At 51.4% G+C, this 21808-nt stretch overlaps 2 protein-coding genes across 2 annotated transcripts in view; one reads left to right on the top strand and one right to left on the bottom strand.

Moving 5' to 3' along the window:
• Positions 1-2366: 2366 nt before the first annotated feature.
• On the top strand, positions 2367-21778 carry GBA (glucosylceramidase beta). Its single transcript, XM_025381874.1, is given in 13 exon segments — positions 2367-2651; positions 12192-12277; positions 12645-12732; positions 13286-13477; positions 13602-13748; positions 14693-14826; positions 15037-15209; positions 15445-15551; positions 15554-15678; positions 16621-16845; positions 17242-17405; positions 17773-17889; positions 17984-21778. Coding segments are annotated over 12 exon segments (1596 nt in total). The 5' UTR covers positions 2367-2651; positions 12192-12259; the 3' UTR covers positions 18090-21778.
• The window catches only part of MTX1 (metaxin 1), a 33750-nt gene continuing 30559 nt past the window's right edge, over positions 18618-21808 (bottom strand). Inside the window, 5 exon segments of the mRNA XM_025381934.1 lie at positions 18618-18957; positions 19050-19204; positions 19666-19742; positions 19869-20051; positions 20205-20297. Of these exon segments, the coding sequence (XP_025237719.1) occupies positions 18743-18957; positions 19050-19204; positions 19666-19742; positions 19869-20051; positions 20205-20297 (723 nt within the window). The 3' untranslated portion in view covers positions 18618-18742.

The following is a 21808-nucleotide window of genomic DNA, read 5'->3' as shown; positions in this document are numbered from 1 at the left end:
GATTGAGCCACTGCACTACAGCCTGGGCAACAGAGCAAGACCATGTCTCAAAAAAAAAAAAAAGAAAAAAGAAACTTTCAAGACACTCTTTCCAACCACTAATTGTAACTCTGCTCCTTTTAACGGCAATAGGTTTTCCTTTTCTTCCCTCCACTCTTAAACATCCATTCTCTCCTCACCCACCCCCATGAGACTCCTTCCCCTATCTTTCCCCAGCCACTGCTCTGACCAAACTTTCCAGTGACCAAAGTGGTGTCAGACCCAGTGACCATTTCTCTGCCTGCATCTCACTTGACCTCGAGGCAGCAATTAATACCCATAATCAGCATCTTCTTGGATTTGTCCCTTTGAAAAGCGAAATACTGGCTTTTATACTTTCTCCTGCTGAGCTGGTTAACATTGGAGGGCCCCAGGGCCCTCACCTAAGCCCTCTTTCCTACCTCCACTCTTTCTGTAGGTGGTCCTACTATTAAGGTCCATGGCTTTAAATACCATCTTTCTATGTGTTAATGCATAACTCCAGCCTTGACCTCTCATGAGCACCATCCAACTCAGCATATCTGCTTGGATGTCTAATGGGCATTTCAGATTCAACATGGCCACAACTGAACTCTTGATTCCACCCCAGCGTCTGTTATTTTACCACTGTTCCCATCTCAATGGTACCTCCATTACCCACTTGCACATTCCAAAAGCTCAGGAACCGTGGTGACTTATTTTCCCATATCCAACACAACCAATCCTATCCTGAATTCATCCATGTCCCACCACCTCCCCAGCTACCTAGCTCCAGCCAACCCCTCTCCACAACCTCTGAATCAGTCTTTCACTTTTCCCAGCAATCCATTCTCCACTCAGCAAAATGATAAAGCATGTCATATCAAGGCTCAGCCTCAATTTAATGGCTTCCCATTGTATTTAGAATCATCTCCTAACTCCCAGAGACTACGGTCAGCTACAGTCTGGTCCACTTTCTATTCCAGCCAAATTTCCTCACAGCACAAGGATGTTTGCACCTGCTGTTTTCCAAGCATGAAACCTTCGGCCCCTATATCTGGTGCTGTCATCTAATGTCAGGTTTTAGCTCCATTCTTACCATTTCAGTAAGCACCCAATCCCCATCCCAGTCATTCTATCACATAGCCATGTTTTTTTTGTTTGGTTTTGTCTTTTTTTTTTTTTTTTTTTTTTTGAGACGGAGTCTCACTCTGTCGCCCAGGCTGGAGTGCAGTGGCCGGATCTCAGCTCACTGCAAGCTCCGCCTCCCGGGTTCACGCCATTCTCCTGCCTCAGCCTCCCAAGTAGCTGGGACTACAGGCGCCCGCCGCCTCGCCCAGCTAATTTTTTGTATTTTTTAGTAGAGACGGAGTTTCACCATGTTAGCCAGGATGGTCTCGATCTGCTGACCTCGTGATCCGCCCGTCTTGGCCTCCCAAAGTGCTGGGATTACAGGCTTGAGCCACCGCGCCCGGCCGGTTTTGTCTTTTTTTGAAACAGGGTCTTGCTCTGTTACCCAGGCTGGAGTGCAGTGGTGTGATTTGGGTTCACTGCAATCTTCCACCTCCTGGGTTCAAGCAATTCTCCTGACTCAGCCTCCCGAGTAGCTGGGATTACAGGCACCCGTCCCCACGCCCGCCCAGCTAAGTTTTGTATTTTTACTAGAGATAGGGTTTCACCATGTTGGCCAGGCTGGTCTCAAACTCCTGACCTCAAGTAATCCGCCTGCCTCGGTCTCCCAAAGTGCTGGGATTACAGGTGTGACCCACCGCGCCTGGCCACATAGTCATGGTTTGAGCATGTATCACTATCTAACATTATTTTTTGTTTATATATTTGTGTCGTCCCATAGAATGTTAAGGTCCCAAGATCAGGGTCTTGCTCATTGCACTGGCTCTAACACTCAGTATGTCCTCAACAAACACTCGTTAAGATACTAACGTGGCAGGGTGGGGCCTTGTAAACAGCTTCAGGACCCTGTGCTTTAGGAGCAACGGGGTGCCCTACAAGGAAGACAGGGAGGATGCAGGAGCACTGCCCAGAGATGGCGTCAGGCTGCAAGACTTCTTGACTAATTCATCATCATAACAACCCAGCCTCAGGAAGGGCTGGGGCACAGCCAGGACGAAATATTAGGAGGCGGCGGACACTGGGATTCCCACGGGGCAGCTTCTGGGCATTGGACGTTCCCTAACCTGAGGCTCTCTAAAGAGGAAGGTTACGAATCCTCTGAACTTCGGTGGGCTGAACTCGCTGTGGGAATTCAATCGCCCCCATCCACCACGGCGGCAAGAAATCGCCGACACGCTTGTGTAGTTCTCGCGTTCTGGGCCCTCTCCCTTTCCAAATACGCTTGCGCCCCATCTGGGCTACGGCTGGCCAGCGAGAGTTGTCCGTCTTCAACTTGACCAATGAGACTTGTGAAAGGGCTCTGAGTCCCGCCTCTGGACGAGAGACCGTCTCTTTTCCAAGCGACGCCCCGCCCCGCCTGCCCAGGGGTGCTTTTGTCGCGGCTGCGGGTGGTGGAGCTGCATCCTGGCTTCCGCGTTTTACTGCGCGCGGCCCCAGTCTCCAGTCCCGCCCACGCGCCTTTGCAGCCTGTGGTGGGATTTCCTTTTGCCTCCGGTTGGGGCTGCTGTTTCTCTTCGCCGACGGTAGGCGTAATGAATATTTCGACCTTTGGATCTTAGCTGTCCCCTCCCTGCGTTCCCACTTAACCTTTTTCACCATTATTATTATTATTATTATTATTATTATTATTATTATTTTTTGACGGAGTCTCGCCGTGTCGCCCAGGCTGGAGTGCAACGGCGCCTTCTTGGCTCACTGCAACCTCCACCTCCCGGGTTCAAGCCATTCTCCTACCTCAGCCTCCCAAGTACGTGGGATTATAGGCACCCGCCACCACCTACGGCTACTTTTTTGTATCTTTTGGTAGAGACGGGGTTTCACCATGTTGGTCAGGCTGGTCTCCAGTTCCTGACCTCGTGATCCGCCCGCCTCGGCCTCCCAAAGTGCTGTGATTATAGGCGTGAGCCACCGCGCCCGGCCAACCATCATTATTATTTTTAACGGTAAGGATGGTCAAATTTTACTAATGAAGAAGAGATTATAAAATCTTCAAGTCCTTATATCCACTTGCTTTTTGAGGGGTGGAGTGGGAAGAAGATTATATAATTCATGCATTCTTCAGACATGTGACAAACATTCACGGAGCGCGGCTACGAGCGCCGGGGTTGGGATGCACACTGGAGCTGCAGATGGGTGCCAGGATGGACTGGTCGCTACCCTGCCTGCTGACGATCAGGCCATTGTTTTTGATGAACTGGGCGCTATAACTGCCATTAAGCCATTTGTACAATTAATCACAACAGTGATAAGAGCGACAAAGGAGCTACTCGGGAGTCCAAGTCGGGAGGACCGCATGAGGCCCACATTTCGAGACCAGCCTGAGCGATAGAGCAAGACACTGTCTCAAAAAAGGCGCGGCGAGAGGGGTGGTAGTGACAAAGATGTGAAGGCCAAGAGTTTGTGTTACAGGAGGTGTGGGGTTGGGGCCGCCTGGGGCGAGGTTCTTAGAGAAAGTTACATCCGGGCTGAATTCTGAAAGAATAAGTGTTAACTAGGCTAAGTGGTGGGGAAGAGTGGGGTGTGCTGAAGGAAGGGATGAAAACCCTGGCAAATCCATGGCAGGAGTAATTGGATGCTGGTATCCCTCCACACTCGCCTTCTACAATCTGATTTCTAAGCAGCAGCTAACGTGATCATTTAAAAATACACATCTGGGCCAAGTGCGGTGTCACATGCCTGTAATCCCAGCACTTTGGGAGGCTAAGGCAAGTGGATCACCTGAGGTCAGGAGTTCGAGACAAGCCTGGCCATCATGGTGAAACCCCGTCTCTACCAAAAATACAAAAATTAGCCGGGCATGGTGGTGTGCGCCTTTAATCCCAGCTACTTGGGAGGCTGAGGCAGGAGAATCACTTGAACCCGGGAAGTGGAAGTTGCAGTGAGCCAAGATCACGGTGCCACTGCACTCCAGCCTGGGTGACAGAGTGAGACTCTGTCTCAAAATAAGTAAATAAATAAAATAATAAAAATACACATCTGGGCCGGGCGCGGTGGCTCAAGCCTGTAATCCCAGCACTTTGGGAGGCCGAGACGGGCGGATCACGAGGTCAGGAGATCGAGACCATCCTGGCTAACACGGTGAAACCCCGTCTCTATTAAGAAATACAAAAAACTAGCCGGGCGCGGTAGCGGGCGTCTGTAGTCCCAGCTACTCGGGAGGCTGAGGCCGGAGAATGGCGGGAACCCGGGAGGCGGAGCTTGCAGTGAGCTGAGATCCGGCCACTGCACTCCAGCCCGGGCGACAGAGCGAGACTCCGTCTCAAAAAAAAAAAAAAAAAAAAAAAAAAAAAATACACATCTGATCTTGTCACTTCTCCTGCACCAAGTTCTACAGTGAATTTCCATCTTAGAACATAATTCAGATTACTGTGGCCACCAAGACCTACATGATCTGGCCTCCAGCTTCCTTCTCCAAGGTCTCTTTTTACTGCTGTCTGTCTCACTCACATTGCTCCAGGACTTTCTACACTTTCACTTTATTTTTCTTTGTTTTCTTTCTTTCTTTCTTTCTTTTTTTGAGACGGGGGTCTTGCTCTGTCACCTAGACTGGAGTGCAGTGGTGTGATCACGGCTCACTGCAGCCTCCGCCTTCTGGATTCAAGCAATTCTGCCTCAGCCTCCTGAGTAACAATACAGGCGGGCGCCACCGGGCCCAGCTAATTTTTGTACTTTTAGTAGAGACAGGGTTTCATCATGTTGTCCAGGCTGGTCTTGAACTCCTGACCTCAAGTGATCTGCCCACCTCGGCCTCCCAAAGCGCTGGGATTACAGGCGTGAACCACCGTGTCTGGCCCACTTTATTTTTCTTCTTAGCTATCACCTGAAATTATCTGGTTTTTTGTTTGTTTGTTTGTTTTGTCTACCACCCCCACTACAACATAAACTCCATAACCACCTGGGACTTTATCATCTTATTCACTGCTGTATCCCAGAATTGAGAACAGTGACTGGCACATGGTAGACACCCAATTAACATTTGTTGAATGTGTGAATCGGAGAGGGCATAGTAGGGGCACCTAACCCGGTCAGGGGTGTCAGGAAAATGGTTCTGGTAACAGTGATAGTAAGGCTAAGGCTTTAATGATGAGGAAGAGTAGTTACTCATTTTTTTTCAAGATGGGGAAGAAGAAAGGTTCAAAGCAGAGAGGGCAGCAGTGGCAAGATGGAGTGTGGCCTCTTGGAGGAGGTGATTCAAGCATGTGGCCAGTGGAGAGGTGGCTCATGCCTGTAATCCCAGCACTTTAGGAGGCCAAGTCAGGCAGATTGCTTGAGTCAGGGAATTTGAGACCAGCATGGGCAACATATGGAGACCCCATTCCTACAAAAAAAAAAAAAAAGACTCCCATCTTTTGTAAAGATGGAGTCTCTCTGTGTTGGTTAGGCTGGTCATGAACTCCTGGCCTTAAGGGACCCTCTTGCCTCAGCTTCTTAAAATGATGGGGTTGGCCGAGCATTGTGGCTCACGCCTGTAATCCTAGCACTTTAGGAGGCCAAAGCAGGCAGATTGCTTGAGTCAAGGAATTTGAGACCAGGGTGGGCAACATATGGAGACCCCATTTCTACAAAAATATATATATTTGTAAAGACAGAGTCTCCCTGTTTTCGTCAGGCTGGTCATGAACTCCAGGCCTTAAGGGATCCTCTTGCCTCAGCTTCTTTTTTTTTTTTTTTTTTTTTTTTTTTGAGATGGAGTCTTGCTCTGTTGCCCAGACTGGAGTGCAGTGGCGTGATCCCGGCTCACTGCAAGGTCCGCCTCCCGGGTTCAGGCCATTCTCCTGCCTCAGCCTCCTGAGTAGCTGGGACTACAGGCGCCCGCCACCACGCCTGGCTAATTTTTTTTTGTATTTGTTAGTAGAGTCAGGGTTTCGCCATGTTGGCCAGGCTGGTCTCGAACTCCTGACCTCAGGTGATCCACCCGCCTCAGCCTCCCAAAGTGCTGGGATTACAGGCTTGAGCCACCGTGCCTGGCTGCCTCAGCTTCTTAAAATGATGGGGTTGGCCGAGCACATTGGCTCATGTCTGTAATCCTAGCACTTTGGGAGGCCGAGGCAAGTGGATCACCTGAGGTCAAGAGTTCGAGACCAGCCTGGCCAACATAGTGAAACCTCGTCTCTACTAAAAATGCAAAAATTAGCCAGGCATGCTGGTGGGGGCCTGTAATCCCAGCTCCTTGGAAGGCTGAGGCAGGAGAATCGCTTGAACCCAGAAGGCGGAGGCTGCAGTGAGCTGAGATTGTGCCATTGCATTCCAGCCTGGGCTTCAGAGAAAGACTCTGTCCCAAAAAAAAAAATAAAGAAAAAAAAAGATGGGGTTACAGGCATGAGCCACCACACCAGGCCTTAGCTAACTCTTTTTCAAGTGCTATACAAAGGGGACGGAGGAACGCAATCATGGCCACCTAGTATGCTCCTAGTGGCTACTGCAGTGAGGCCTAGGTGTTTGAGGAGAGGCACCTAGGGCGGTGGCTCTCAGGTACCCCCTAGGAGCATTTTGGAAATTTGTGGGGCATCTTTAATAGAGACAATGATTAGGAGGCATTTGAAAATTTAGTGGATGGAGCCCAGGAAAGGTACAAATTCTGCAACATATAGTACATTCCTGCACAAGGAAGAATTCACTCATTTCACCTGACTCTAAAATCAAATATAAATCAGTAGGACTTTATTACAAAATATTGCAGAAAAGTTTCATGAGAATTTTTTGTAGAAAAAGCCCAATCAGGGCAGGACGCGGTGGCTCATGGCTGTAATCCCAGAACTTTGGGAGGCCGAGGCGGGTGGATCAGCTGAGGTCAGGAGTTCAAGCCCAACCTGGCCAATATGGCGAAACCCTGACTCTACTAAAAATACAAAAATTAGGCCGGGCGCGGTGGCTTAAGCCTGTAATCCCAGCACTTTGGGAGGCCGAGACGGGTGGATCACGAGGTCAGGAGATCGAGACCATCCTGGCTAACATGGTGAAACCCCGTCTCTACTAAAAAAATACAAAAAACTAGCCGGGCGAGGTGGCGGGCGCCTGTAGTCCTAGCTACTCGGGAGGCTGAGGCAGGAGAATGGCATAAACCCGGGAGGCGGAGCTTGCAGTGAGCTGAGATCCAGCCACTGCACTCCAGCCTGGGCGACAGAGTGAGACTCCGTCTCAAAAAAAAAAAAAAAAAAAATTAGGCAGGTGTGGTGGTGTGCTCCTGTAATCCCAGCTACCCAGGAGGCTGAGGCAGGAAAATCTACTCGGGAGGCTGAGGCAGGAAAATCGCTTGAACCCGAGAGGTGAAGGTTGCAGTGAGCTGAGATGGTGCCACTGCACTCCAGCCTCGGTGACAGAGCAATACTCCGTCTCAAAAAAAATAAAAAATAAAAAGCCCACTCAATCAGGCCAGGTGCAGTGGTGCTCCCCTGTAGTCCCAGCTATTTGGGAAGCTGAGACAGGAAGATCACTTGAGGCAAGGAGTTCAAGGTTACAGTATGATCACACCTGTGAATAACTGCTGCACTCCAGCCTGGGCAAAACAGAGAGACCCTGTTGCTAAAAAAAAAAAAAAAAGAAAAAAAAGCCTGGGCATTATAGCTCAAGCATGTAATCCCAGCACTTCGGGAGGCTGAGATGGGAGGACTACTTGAGCCCAGGAATTCAAGACCAGCCTGTACAACACAGGAAGATCCCATCTTTACTTCCTGCTGACAGGTCAAAAATTAAAAACAATTAAAAAATTAAAGACAGCCATTTGTCTCTACAAAAATGAGCACAAACTTGGATTCCCAGCTATTCAGGAGGCTGAGGTGGCAGGATCACTTGAGTCCAGGAGATTGAGGCTACAGTGAGCCCTAATTGCATCACTTTACTCCAGCCTGGGTGACAGAGTGAGACTCTGTCTCCAAAAGAAAGAAAAATTTTTAAATCTCAAACATTTAGAAGGAAGCTTAAATAGAAAATATTGTCTTGAGGCTGGGCGCGGTGGCACATGCCTGTAATCCCAGCACTTTGGGAGGCCGAGGCGAGTGGAACACAAGGTCAGGAGTTTGAGACCAGCCTGGCCAACATAGTGAAACCCCATCTCTACTAAGAACATAAAAATTAACTGGGCATGGCAGCAGGCACCTGTAATTCTAGCTACTTGGGAGGCTGAGGCCGGAGAATCGCTTGAACCTGGGAGGCAGAGGTTGCAGTGAGCCAAGATCATGCCACTGCACCCCAGCCTGGGCAACAAGAAAAAAACTGTCGCAAAAAAAAAAAAAAAAAAGCCTGGGCGTGGTGGCTCACGCCTGTAATCCCAACACTTTGGGAGGCTGAGGAGGGCAGATCACGAAGTCAGGAGATGGAGACCATCCTGGCTAACGTGGTGAAACCCCGTCTCTACTAAAAATACAAAAATTAGCCGGGCGTGGTGGCAGGCGCCTTTAGTCCCAGCTACTCCTGAGGCTGAGGCAGGAGAATGGCATGAACCTGGGAGGCGGAGCTTGCAGTGAGCCCAGATCTCGCCACTGCACTCCAGCCTGGGCAACAGAGCAAGACTCCGTCTCAAAAGAAGAAGAAGAAGAAGAAAAGGCCAGGTGCAGTGACTCACGCCTGTAATGCCAGCACTTTGGGAGGCCAAGGCGGGCAGATCACCTGAGGTTGGGAGTTCGAGACCAGCCAGACCAACATGGAGAAACCCCATCTCTACTAAAAATACAAAATTAGCCGGGCCTGGTGGCACACGCCTGTAATCCTAGCTACTCAGAAGGCTGAGTAGGAGAATCACTTGAACCTGGAGGCAGAGGTTACAGTGAGCCGAGATCATGCCATTGCACTCCAGCCTGGGCAACAAGAGTGAAACTCTGTCTCAAAAAAAAAAGGCCGGGCGCGGTGGCTCAAACCTGTAATCCCAGCCCTTTGGAGGCCGAGGCCGGCAGATCACGAAATCAGGAGGTCCAGACCATACTGGCTAACACAGTGACACCCCATCTCTACTGAAAATAGAAAAAATTAGCTGGGCGTGGTGACAGGGGCCTGTAGTCCCAGCTACTTGGGAGGCTGAGGCAGGAGAATTGCTTGAACCCAGGAGGCGGAGGTTGCACTGAGCCGAGATTGTGCCACTGCACTCCAGCCTGGGTGACAGAGAGATACTGCGTCTCAAAAAAAAAAAAAAAAGAAAAGCGGACTGGGCGCAGTGCCTCACCCTGTAATCCCAGCACTTTGCGAAGCCAAGGCAGGAGGATCCTTTGAGTTTAGGAGTTTGAGACCAACCTGCACAACACAGCAAGACCCTGTCTCTACAAAAAATACAGAAATTAGCCAGGTGTGGTGATGTGCGCCTATAGTCCCAGCTCTTCTGGAGGCTGAGGTGGGAGGATTACTTGAGTCCGAGAGGCAGAGGTTGCACTGAGCCGAAATCGAGCCACTACACTCCATCCAGGGCAACCTATGGAGACCCTGTCTCGAACAAACAAACAAAAAATTGCTCAGTACCTGGCCAAAAAAGAAGAGGCTCACTATTCAGAGGGAAAGAGAAAGGAGATGGTTGGACTTCTAAACTCAATAGAGCAGGAGAGGCAAATGTAGAATGTGCTCAGGAAATATCTGTGAGATGAATGAACGTGAGGGAAGTAAGGTACTAGATATTGCCCTACCCAGAACAAATCCTGTGCAACATTTCCTTGAAAAGTGAGAAGTCTGGAAGGGGTGGATACTGATATAGTGAAGCAACTAATTCAATTCTACAACTTGACAGCCACACCTGTGCCAGGCTGTCTACAAGGATATTTAGAATGAGTAAGACATTCCTTCAAGGAACTCCAGGAACACAGGCCTAACATGTTGCAATGTTTAGTGTCAAGCAGTGCACTAGAGACACATTATCACACTCAAACTTCACAACAATTCTCTAAGGTAGGAATTATCACTCCCCTTTCATAGATGAAACAGAGGCTTAGAGTGCTTGATTTATTGAAGGTCAAACAGCCAGTAAATGGTGTAGCCAGGATTCCAACCTTGCCATCTCACTAAGACTGTACTTAATTACTGGAGGGACCGGGTGTGGTGGCTCATGCTGTAATTCCAGCACCTTAGGAGGCTGAGGCTGGTGGATCACCTGAGGTCAGGGATTCGAGACCAGCCTGGCCAACATGATGAAACCCCATCTCTACTAAAAATACAAAAATTAGCTGGGCATGGTGGTGGGCTCCTGTAATACCAGCTACTCAGGAGGCTGAGGCAGGGCAATTGCTTGAATCAGGGAGGTGGAGGTTGCAGTGAGCCGAGATCACACTGCACTCCAGCCTGGGCAACAGGGCAAGACTCAGTCTCAAAACCAAAAAAAAAAAAGAAAAATTACTGGAGGAACCTAGAAGAAGAAATGATCAATTTTGCTTGGGGTGTATCTAGAAAGACTTCACTGAGGTCATTTAAAGAACAAAAAAGAGGCCGGGCGCGGTGGCTCAAGCCTGTAATCCCAGCACTTTGGGAGGCCGAGACGGGCGGATCACGAGGTCAGGAGATCGAGACCATCCTGGCTAACACGGAGAAACCCCGTCTCTACTAAAAAATACAAAAAACTAGCCGGGCGAGGTGGCGGGTGCCTGTAGTCCCAGCTACTCGGGAGGCTGAGGCAGGAGAATGGCATAAACCCGGGAGGCGGAGCTTGCAGTGAGCTGAGATCCGGCCACTGTACTCCAGCCTGGGCGACAGAGCGAGACTCCGTCTCAAAAAAAAAAAAAAAGAACAAAAAAGATGGCTGGGGTCCAGCACGGTGGCTCATGCCTGTAATCCTAGCACTTTCGAATACCAGGGCAGGCAGATCACCTGCGGTCCAGAGTTCGAGCCTGGTCAACATAGCGAAACCCCGTCTCTACTAAAAATAAAAAAATTAGCTGAGCATGGTGGCAGGCACCTGTAATCTCAGCTACTTGGGAGGCTGAGGCAGGAGAATCACTCGAACCCAGCAGGTGGAGGTTGCAGTGAGCCGAGATCATGCCACTGCACTCCAGCCTGGGCAACAGAGCGAGACTCTGCCTCAAAAAACAACAACAACAACAAAATACAAACAGCAGACAAGTAGTTCCCAGGTGCCTACCAAGTGGTCAGGCACTGCACTTACCTCACTGACTGCAGTAACCACCCTTTGAGGTGGTGGCATTGCCTCCCTTTTCCAGGCAAGGAAATAGACTGAGAGCTGGGGTTAGTCAGGTCATGACTGTGTGTGCCACTCCCGCTAAATCTCATTTGATGTGGTTCGTGAGGCCACAGCACGACAACTTCCTCCTTGTGTCCACTGAGGATACGGCTTTGTACAACACTTTCTGGTTTCTGAACTACTTACAAACCTCCCTGTCCTGTGAGAAAGGAAGAACAGTTATTACCATCTGCATCTGATGATGAAACAAAGGACGCTGCAGAGGAGCCACTCCTCTCCTTCCCTCCAGTCCTGTCATCCCACTGCCGGTGTCCCACCCTCCTTGCACCCTGCACTTGACCGGCTAATAAGCCCCCTCACTTTTTCCTCTGTGAAGCCACCCTAGATAATTCCCCACCCACGAATGGTCCCTCCTCATCTCAGAGAGCTCTCCATGCACACCTGTTACCGTTTCTGTCTTTATCTGTAAATATCTGTGTGTCTGACTTCCATGCCTCACACGCCTCTATAGGGCAAAGACTGTGTCTTAAACATCTCGGTATTGTCAGTATTTTGCACAGTGAAGTTTTTTTTTTTTTTTTTTTTTTTAAATCATATCAGCTTTATTTGTACCTTTTCTGACATTTCTATCAAAAAAGCAGTGTGCCTGCTGTGGTTCCCATTCTCTGGGATTTAGAAGCCTCTACCTCATTCTCCACCCAAATCTGTGTTCTAGGCTCTTCCTAAAGTTGTCACCCATACATGCCCTCCAGAGTTTTATAGCGCATATAATCTGTAACACATGGGAGGAAGCCAATTGCCCTTTAGAAATATGCCTGCAATTGCCTCACTTCCTGTGTCATGTGACTCTCCCAGTCATCACATGACCCATCCATGTCAGGAAGCCGGAATTACTTGCAGGGCTAACCTAGTGCCTATAGCTACGGCAGGTACCTGCATCCTTGTTTTTGTTTAGTGAATCCTCTATCCTTCAGAGACTCTGGAACCCCTGTGGTCTTCTCCTCATCCAATGACCCTGAGGTGATGGAGTTTTCCAGAAAGGTAAGAGAGAGCTCCCAATCAGCATTGTCACAGTGCTTCTGGAATCCTGGCACTGGAATTCAGTGAATGACAGACTGTCTTTGAATCCAGGGCCATCATGGCTCTTTGAGCAAGGCACAGATGGAGGGAGGGGTCGAAGTTGAAATGGGTGGGAAGAGTGGTGGGGAGCGTCCTGATTTGGGGTGGGCAGAGAGTTGTCATCAGAAAGGTTGCAGGGAGAGCTGCACCCAGGTGTCTGTGGGCCTTGTCCTAATGAATGTGGGAGACTAGGCCATGGGCACCCAAAGGCAGCTAAACTCTGCCCAGGAGAGTAGTTGACGGGGGGAGAGGGGCTTGCTTTTCCAGCCACTCCTCATTCTGTCCTCAGGAATGTCCCAAGCCTTCGGGTAGGGTGAGCATCATGGCCGCCAGCCTCACAGGATTGCTTCTACTTCAGGCAGTGTCGTGGGCATCAGGTAAGTGAGTCAAGGCGGTGGCGAGGTAGCACAGAGGCTCCCTTCTGCCTCATAGTCCTTTGGTAGCCTTCCAGTACTCTGGTGGTAGACTTTTAATAGGTGCTCAATAAATCCTTTTGAGTGACTGAGACCAACTTCGGGGTGAGGATTTTGTTTTTTTCTTCTTTTGAGACAGAGTCTTACTCTGTTGCCTGGGCTGGAGTGCAGTGGTGTGATCTTGGCTCATTCCAACCTCTACCTCCCAGGTTCAAGCGATTCTCTTGCTTCAGCCTCCCGAGTAGCTGGGATTACAGGTGGCCACCACCATGCCCTGCTAATTTTTGTATTTTTAGTAGAGACGGGGTTTCACCATACTGGCAAGGCAGGTCTCGAACTCCTGACCTCAGGTGATCCGCCCACCTCGGCCTCCTGAAGTGCTGAGATTATAGGTGTGAACCCCTGCCCTGGCCAAGGGGTGAGGAATTTGAAACCGTGTTCAGTCTGTCCTAGTGGATGTGTCCATTCTCCACGTCTTCATCAGACCTCACTTCTGCTTGTACTCCCTCCTTCCCAGGTGCCCGCCCCTGCATCCCTAAAAGCTTCGGCTACAGCTCGGTGGTCTGTGTCTGCAATGCCACATACTGTGACTCTCTTGAGCCCCTGACCTTTCCTGCCCTCGGTACCTTCAGCCGCTATGAGAGTACACGCAGTGGGCGACGGATGGAGCTGAGTACGGGGACCTTCCAGGCTAATCGCACGGGCACAGGTAACCATTACGCCCCTCACGCCCTGGGCCAGGCTGGGTCCTCCTAGAGGTAAATGGTGTCAGTGATCACCATGGAATTTCCCCCCTGGGCACTGACACCCTTATTCCCTGTGCATGTCCTCAGGCCTGCTACTGACCCTGCAGCCAGAACAGAAGTTCCAGAAAGTGAAGGGATTTGGAGGGGCCATGACAGACGCTGCTGCCCTCAACATCCTTGCCCTGTCACCCCCTGCCCAAAATTTGCTACTTAAATCGTACTTCTCTGAAGAAGGTGAGGAGGAAGGGGACAAGGTGACATAGCGCCATTGACACTTTTTGTTTTTTTATTTTTTAATTTTTTTGAGACAGAATCTCACTCTGCTCACTCTGTCGCCAAGACAGGAGTGCAGACGGCATGATCTCCACCCACAGCAACCTCTGCCTATAGTGATTCTCCTGCCTCAGCTTCCTGAGTAGCTGGAATTATAGGCATGCGCCACTACCACCTGGCTAATTTTTGTATTTTTAGTAGAGACAGGGTTTCATCATGTTGACCAGGCTAGGCTTAAACTCCTGACCTCAAATGATCCACCTGCCTTGGCCTCCCAAAATGCTGGGATTACAGGTGTCAGCCACCAAGCCCAGCCAACACGTTTCTCTTTTTTTTTTGAGAAAGAGTCTCGCACTGTCGCCCAGGCTGGAGTTCAGTGGCACAATCTCAGCTCACTGCAACCTCCACCTCCTGGGTTCAAGTGATTCTCCTGTCTCAGCCTCCCGAGTACCTGGGATTATAGGTGCCTGCCACCATGCCCGGCTCATTTTTTGTATTTTTAGTAGAGACGGGGTTTCACTATGTTGGCCAGGATGATAGCAAACTCCTGACCTTGTGATCTGCCTGCCTCAGCCTCCCAAAGTGCTAGGATTACAGGCATGAGCCGCCAACACTTTTCTTTGCCCTTTCTTTGGACCCTGATTTCTGCCCATCCCTGACATTTGGTTCCTGTTTTAATGCCCTCTGAAATAAGATTTCCCTGCTTATCATCTGCTAACTATTATGGACTCAGGATCAGAAAGGCCTCTGCTTCACCCAAGTGCCAACCTCCACAGGTTCCAACCCAGGAGCCCAAGTTCCCTTTGGCCCTGACTCAGACACTATTAGGACTGACAAGTGATAAGCAGAGTCCCATACTCTCCTATTGACTCAGACTACCGTATCTTGATCATCCTTTTCTGTAGGAATCGGATATAACATCATCCGCGTACCCATGGCCAGCTGTGACTTCTCCATCCGCACCTACACCTATGCAGATACCCCTGATGATTTCCAGTTGCACAACTTCAGCCTCCCAGAGGAAGATACCAAGCTCAAGGTAGGCATTCTAGCTTTTTCAGGCCCTGATGGCCCTGATGTCTGGGGGTTGAGAAGCTGTAGGGTAGGTCTGCTTGTAGAGACGTTTTGTCCCCTGCTATTTTGTCTCAGGGGTGGGAGGGTGGGGGCTGATGGCTGAACCGGATGCACTGGTTGGGCTACTATGTGTTCCAACTCTGGGTGCTTCTCTCTTCACTACCTTTGTCTGTAGATACCCCTGATTCACCGAGCCCTGTAGTTGGCCCAGCATCCCGTTTTACTCCTTGCCAACCCCTGGACATCACCCACTAGGCTCAAGATCAGTGGAGCAGGGAATGGGAAGGTGTCACTCAAGGGACAGCCCGGAGACATCTACCACCAGACCTGGGCCAGATACTTTGTGAAGTAAGGGATCAGCAAGGCTGTGGGATCAGGACTGGCCTCCCCTTTGGCCACGTTGATCTATGTCCCAACCCTCAACCTGGTTCCACTTCCAGATCTGCCTCTCCTCAGCTCACCTTTCTACCTTCTGGGCCTTTCAGACTTGGACCCGTCAGTCTTGGCCACTCCATCAGGCTTCCTGTTCTCTCAGTCTGGTCCACTTTCTTGGCCGGATCATTTATGACCTTTCTCTTGCCAGGTTCCTGGATGCCTATGCTGAGCACAAGTTACAGTTCTGGGCAGTGACAGTTGAAAATGAGCCTTCTGCTGGGCTATTGAGTGTATACCCCTTCCAGTGCCTGGGCTTCACCCCGAACATCAGCGAGACTTCATTGCCCATGACCTAGGTCCTACCCTTGCCAACAGTACTCACCACAATGTCCGCCTACTCATGCTGGATGACCAATGCTTGCTGCTGCCCCACTGGGCAAAGGTGATAAGGCCTAGACTTCCTTGGTGCTCCATTGACCTTCAAATCTAGCCTCCAAATGACTGGCTCCCAAACTTAGAGCAATTTCTCTACCCAACTGTGGATTCCTAGAGCACCATTCCCCTGGACCTCCAGGGCGCCATGGATCCCACAGTTGTCACTTTAAACCTTTCTAGGGGCCAGGCGAGGTGGCTCACTCATGTAACCCCAGCACTTTGGGAGGCCGAGGCGGGCGGATCACCTGAGGTCAGGAGTTTAAGACCAGCCTGGCCAACGTGTTGAAACCCTGTCTCTACTAAAATAAAAATTAAAAAAAATTATCTGGGCATGATGGTGCGTGCCTGTAATCCCAGCTACTCGGGAGGCTGAGAAGGGAGAATCAGTTGAACCTGGGAGATGGCAGTTGTGGTGAGATGAGATTGTGCCACTGTACTCCAGTCTGGGCGACTGAGACTCCATCTCAAAAAAAAAAAAAAACAAAAAACCTCTCTAGGCTCGGGGCGTTGGCTCATGTCTGTAATCTCAGCACTTTGGGAGGCCAAGGTGGGTGGATCACTTGAACCTAAGAAATTCAAGACCAGCCTGGGAAACATGGTGAAATCCCATCTCTACAAAAAAACCAAAAACTATATATGTATATACACACACACACACACACACACACACAAATTAGCTGGGTGTGGCACCCATGTAGTCCCAGCTACTCAGGAGGCTAATGCGGGAGGATCAATTGACCCTAGGAAGTCAAGGCTGCAGTGAGCTGTGATTGTGCCACTGTACTCCAGCCTGAGTGACAGAGTGATATCCTGTCTCAAAAACAAAAACAAAAATCTCCCCAAACCTCTCTAGTTGCATTCTTCCCATCACCCATTGCCAGAATTCCTACAAGAGGAATTGAAAGTTCCAGAAGCCTGTGTGCAAGGTCCACTTGCTCTTCCTTTGCAGGTACTGACAGACCCAGAGGCAGCTAAGTATGTTCATGGCATTGCTGTACATTGGTACCTGGACTTTCTGGCTCCAGCCAAAGCCACCCTAGGGGAGACACACCGCCTGTTCCCCAACACCATGCTCTTTGCCTCAGAGGCCTGTGTGGGCTCCAAGTTCTGGGAGCAGAGTGTGCGGCTAGGCTCCTGGGATCGAGGGATGCAGTACAGCCACAGCATCATCACGGTAAGCCACCCCAGTCTGCCTTCCTGCAAAGCACACCTCAGACCCCTTAGTAGTCTCACCAAAGACTGACAGACCTTTCCTGTCCAGCTTTGCCCAGCTATCCTGCCCTTTTGGGCAACTGGGGAACCATGATTCCCTGTCTTGCCTTTCCTTCACAGGTCTGCACACCTCATTGCCCCTTTTGCAACTACTAAGGCACTTTCACCTGCCTCAGACTTCTCAGCACCCCTTGAGATGCCTCAATCTTCACACCCCCAACTCCTTAGCAGCTAAGGAATGTGCCCCTCACAGGGCTGAGCTATCCACAGCCAGTTCTCCTTCATGTGACCCTTACCTACAGTCTCTGGGGACCCCCAGTGTTGAGCCATTGTCTCTTTGCCTTTGTCCTTACCCTAGAACCTGCTGTACCATGTGGTCAGCTGGACTGACTGGAACCTCGCCCTGAACCCCGAAGGAGAACCCAATTGGGTGCGTAATTTTGTCGACAGTCCCGTCATTGTAGACATCACAAAGGACACGTTTTACAAACAGCCCATGTTCTACCACCTTGGTCACTTCAGGTGAGTGGAGGGCGGGCACCTCCATTCCATATCAGGCCTATCATCTCCTACATCAGATGGCTTACATCACTCCACACCATGAGGGAGCAGGAAGGTGTTTAGGGTGGAACCTCGGGAGAGGCACACCCATCCCCTTTTGTACCATGGAGGCAGGAAGTGACTAGGTAGCAAGACAACCCCAGTGCCTGAGGCTGGACTGCGATGTAGAAAAGCAGGGTCAGTGCCCAGCAGCATGGCTCCAGGTCTAGAGACCCAGGGCAGAGCTTCTGCAGGAGTTATGGGGTGGGTATGCGGGTGGGTGACTTCTTAGATGAAGGTTTCATGGGCGGTACCCCGAGGGACTCTGACCATCTGTTCCCACATTCAGCAAGTTCATTCCTGAGGGCTCCCAGAGAGTGGGGCTGGTTGCCAGCCAGAAGAACGACCTGGACACAGTGGCACTGATGCATCCTGATGGCTCTGCCGTTGTGGTCGTGCTAAACCGGTGAGGGCAACAGTGGGGTCTGGGAAGTGGGCTGAAGACACGGTCGGAGGCCTTGGCAGGATCACACTCTTAGCTTCTCCTCCCCACTCCCTAGCTCCTCTAAGGATGTGCCTCTTACCATCAAGGATCCTACCGTGGGCTTCCTGGAGACGATCTCACCTGGCTACTCCATTCACACCTACCTGTGGCGTCGGCAGTGATGCAGTGGATACTCAAGCTCAGCCTGGGCATTAAAAGGACAGAGTCAGCTCACATGCTGTCTGTGGCTAAAGAGGGCACAGCAGGGCCAGGGTGAGCTTACAGCGACATAAGCCCAAGGGCAGTGGTTTGGGTGATTCACTTTCCCCTCTAGGTGTTGCCAGGGGCTGGAGGCCCCTAGAAAAAGACCAGTAAGCCCCAGTGTTCCCCCAGCCCCCATGCTTATGTGAACGTGCACTGTGTGCTGCTTGCTTTGGAAACTGGGCCTGGGCCCAGGCTTAGAGTGAGCTCACTGTCGTACAAACACAAGATGAGGGGTGAGGGTAAGGAAAAGAAGAGACTAGGAAAGCTAGGCCCAAAACTGGAGACTGTGTTTCCTGGAGATGCAGAACTGGGCCTGTGGAGCAGCAGTGTCAGCATCAGGGCAGAAGCCTTAAAGCAGCAGCAGGTGTGCCCAGGCAGCCAGATGGTTCCTGTGGGACTAGCCAGGAAAAATGGCAGCTCTTAAAGGAGAAAATGTTTGAGCCCAGTCAGCGTGAGTGGCTTTATTCTGGGGGGCAGCACCCCGTGTCCGGCTGTACCAACAAAGAGGAGGCACGGGGGCCTCTGGAATGCACGAGAGTAGAAAAACCAGTCCTGGGAGCGTGAGGACAAATCATTCCTCTTCATCCTCCTCAGCCATGCCCAGGGCCCGGGTGCCTGGGGCCCGAGCAGGCGTTGCCCGCTGGATGGAGACAATGCCGCTGAGCAAGGCGTAGCCCACCATGGCTGCCAGTCCTGCCAGCACAGATAAGATCTGGTTCCGGCGCCGGTATGGCTCCTCCTCAGTCTCTGGGCCTGCTGGTGTCTGGCGTGGCGGTGGTACCTCAGCTGAGGGTCAAGGAAGGAAGGTGAGTTAGGGGAACTAGTTCTCAGATCCCTGCCCACTCTCCCCAGGGCTGCCCCTCCCATCTGCCCCTTACCTCCATCCCAGGGGAAGTAGAGACTGAGGATGTGGGTACAATAGGCACAGAGGTTGTGCAGCCCCCGCAGGTGGGCCTGCAGCTTCCCACTGGGCAGCTTTGCCTGCAGCAGCAGGGCCAAGTAGCTAAAGACGAAGGCGTCCAAGGAGGCAGGGCTGGAGCAGAGAGAGAAGGGTGGGATGGAGGAGAAGCACTGAGGCAGAAGGGGTAAAGATGGAGCTGGAGGAAGAGTCAGCCCTGGGAGGTGGGCTCTGGGCAGCAGGCGGCCATCAGGGAAGGACAGGACACACAGTTCTAGACCTGGTATTGGGAGAGATCCCCAGGTGGCGCCAGCCTGGCCCTGAATAGGGCTCTATCCCAGGGCTGCATAAAGGGCACATTCAGTGCCCCACAGCTCTTCAGGCCCCTCCTGTGCCTGGCTGCCCTCCCACCCTACCCTTTTGTACCTTTGAGAAGGCTCTGGCCCCACACACAGCCCCACTGGCAGCAGGACCAGTATCTGTCCCAAAGACCTCCTGTCCAGAGCCTGACCCCACCCCAGCCCCAGCCCCAGCTGCTCCATCTGAACCTGTATCTTCTCCCAAACCACCCATTATCCTCTTGGGGTCAGACTCACGCATCTCCAAAGAAGAACTTTTGAGAGCCCAGACGCTGAGAGAGCAGGGTCAGACACTCCCGAGCCTCTCGGTACAGCTGTAGGGACGACACAGGTAGGCTTGCAGCTGCGGGAACAGTTCCACCTCCCCACCTAAGCACTCCCATTCCTGGCCAGCATCCTTGGGGCTCATCTCATACAACAGCCCCCAGTCTCAGAGCTACCTCCTTCTCCAGCTCTTCCTCATCCTCAGGCATGTGCTCCCCACTCAGCAGCTCTAGCCGTTCCATGTACTGCCGCTGCATGCGGCCAGGCAGGAAGAAGTTGAGGGGAAAGGGCATAGCCTCTGCATACCACTTCCGGGTCACTTCCACATAGTTCTTGGTGTCTATCCAGAAAGTATGTACCTGGATTGGGTAGGCAGGAAGAAACAGGCAGGTCTGAGCCAGTGTACCTGTCTGATTCAGGGTGGGCTTCTGACCCCCATGCTGCCCTGAGTCTCTGTGGGCCCGACCCCTCCCCTGCTAACCATGGATGCTGGGAGGTCTGGGCACACTCACCAGCACCGGGAGCAACTTCTCCTCCAGGAGAGACATGAAGGCCAGGGTGTCTGCCCCTTGCCGAGCTGACAGATCATAATCAGCATTGTACTTCTGTGGAGGAAATATCCATGGTGTGGACACTGGGGAGCTGCAGGGGCACTTCACCAGGGAGGAAGGAGTCCTGTCTGCTACCCCCCTCACTGGCCTCTGAGTGTAGTGGAGGTAGAGCAAGGAACTTTTCCTACCAAGGCTCCCTTGCCTGGGCCCAGCCAGTAGCCTGTTGCTGTTGGCAAAAAGCCTGGGCCTTGGAGCCTGCTGGCCGTCAAGGTCCAGCGCCCAATGCGGGGAAGGAGGGAAGTCTCGGCCGCAAACTAGGAGCAGCTCCCAGAATTTCCATGGAAAGCTGGAAGGACGCCTGCTGACGGCAGCTTTCTAACAGTAACTTCCCCGACCCAGACACCACAAAGCTAGCACAGCGGAGCTCAGATGCAAGCTGGGACTTGGTCCATGCCTCAGGAACCAGGGAAAGCCATCCTCACACTCCCTGGATCCAGGGAACCCACGCCCAGGGCCCCCCAGCTTGTTCCCTCAGTGCCCAGCTCTTGGCTATTTATTCCACTTCATTCCATGGCCCAGACACCACTACCACATACACATTCCACCCATACCCCCAGGTCTCAGCCTGCCCTACCTTCCCAGGCTCTGGTCCCTGCTCCTCAGCATCCCCCTCCACATCCTGAGTAAACTTTGTCCCCAGATAACCTCTTAAGCATGATCCTTAAATCTCCCTGAGCCTCAGTTTCTCCTGTGTGGAATGGGGGTAAGAATCTTTCTCTCAATGCCCCTGTGTCAGGAAGTAATTTAGAATACTTTGGAAACTGGAAAAGCTCTGTTCACACCTAAGGAATCAGGGCAGTGGCCCCGGCCCTGCCAGGAACTTTGTCTTTTATCTGGATCCTCTCTTTTCAGGCTTCTCAATTAATTCCCCAGGTCCTTAACCTTTGGGAAATTAGAAATGAGGAAGAGCGTCCCACTTCTGACACTCTGTTCCCTCTTGGAACCTGACCATCAATGCTAGAAGAACCCTTGGAAAACATGCTGGCCCAGCCCTCTAGTTTTACAAATAAGGGAGTGCCAGCCCTGACAGGTTATGTGGCCTGCCCAAGATCACATAGTCGATGGCAGAGTAAAGAGCATGGCCTAGGCCTCCCCACTCCTCTAGTAATGCTCTTTCATCTTCTCCAAACTGGCTGTAAGCCTTGTTCATCCTGAGCCCCATATCTAGCCCAACCTAGTCCCTGGTAACAGGGAAGTGGCCCTTAGAAATCTCTCTCCAGTGCCACCATCAGAGGCCAACTGCTGTCTTCTACTCTCCTTCAGCCTGTGCTCCTCTCCCTCCCTGCCTGACAGGCAGAAGGTACTGTGCCTCTGGATATCCCCACAGTGCCCTGAGCTTCATCTCTTGCTGACTGCTTGAATACACCACAGTGACACTGTGTGTGTCTCCGCCAGCAGATTATTGCTCCTTGATGCTTTGGGTCACCTCCATCTAGCATGGCATATATCTGGTGCTCAATAAATGTGTATTGTACAGAATTGACTGAACTTGTCTTACTGGCAGC

This window comes from Theropithecus gelada, chromosome 1 (assembly GCF_003255815.1).
Source record: "Theropithecus gelada isolate Dixy chromosome 1, Tgel_1.0, whole genome shotgun sequence".
NCBI lineage: Eukaryota > Metazoa > Chordata > Mammalia > Primates > Cercopithecidae > Theropithecus > Theropithecus gelada.
The sequence above is the reverse complement of the archived record's forward strand: the minus strand, read 5'-3'. Positions and strand labels throughout refer to the sequence as shown.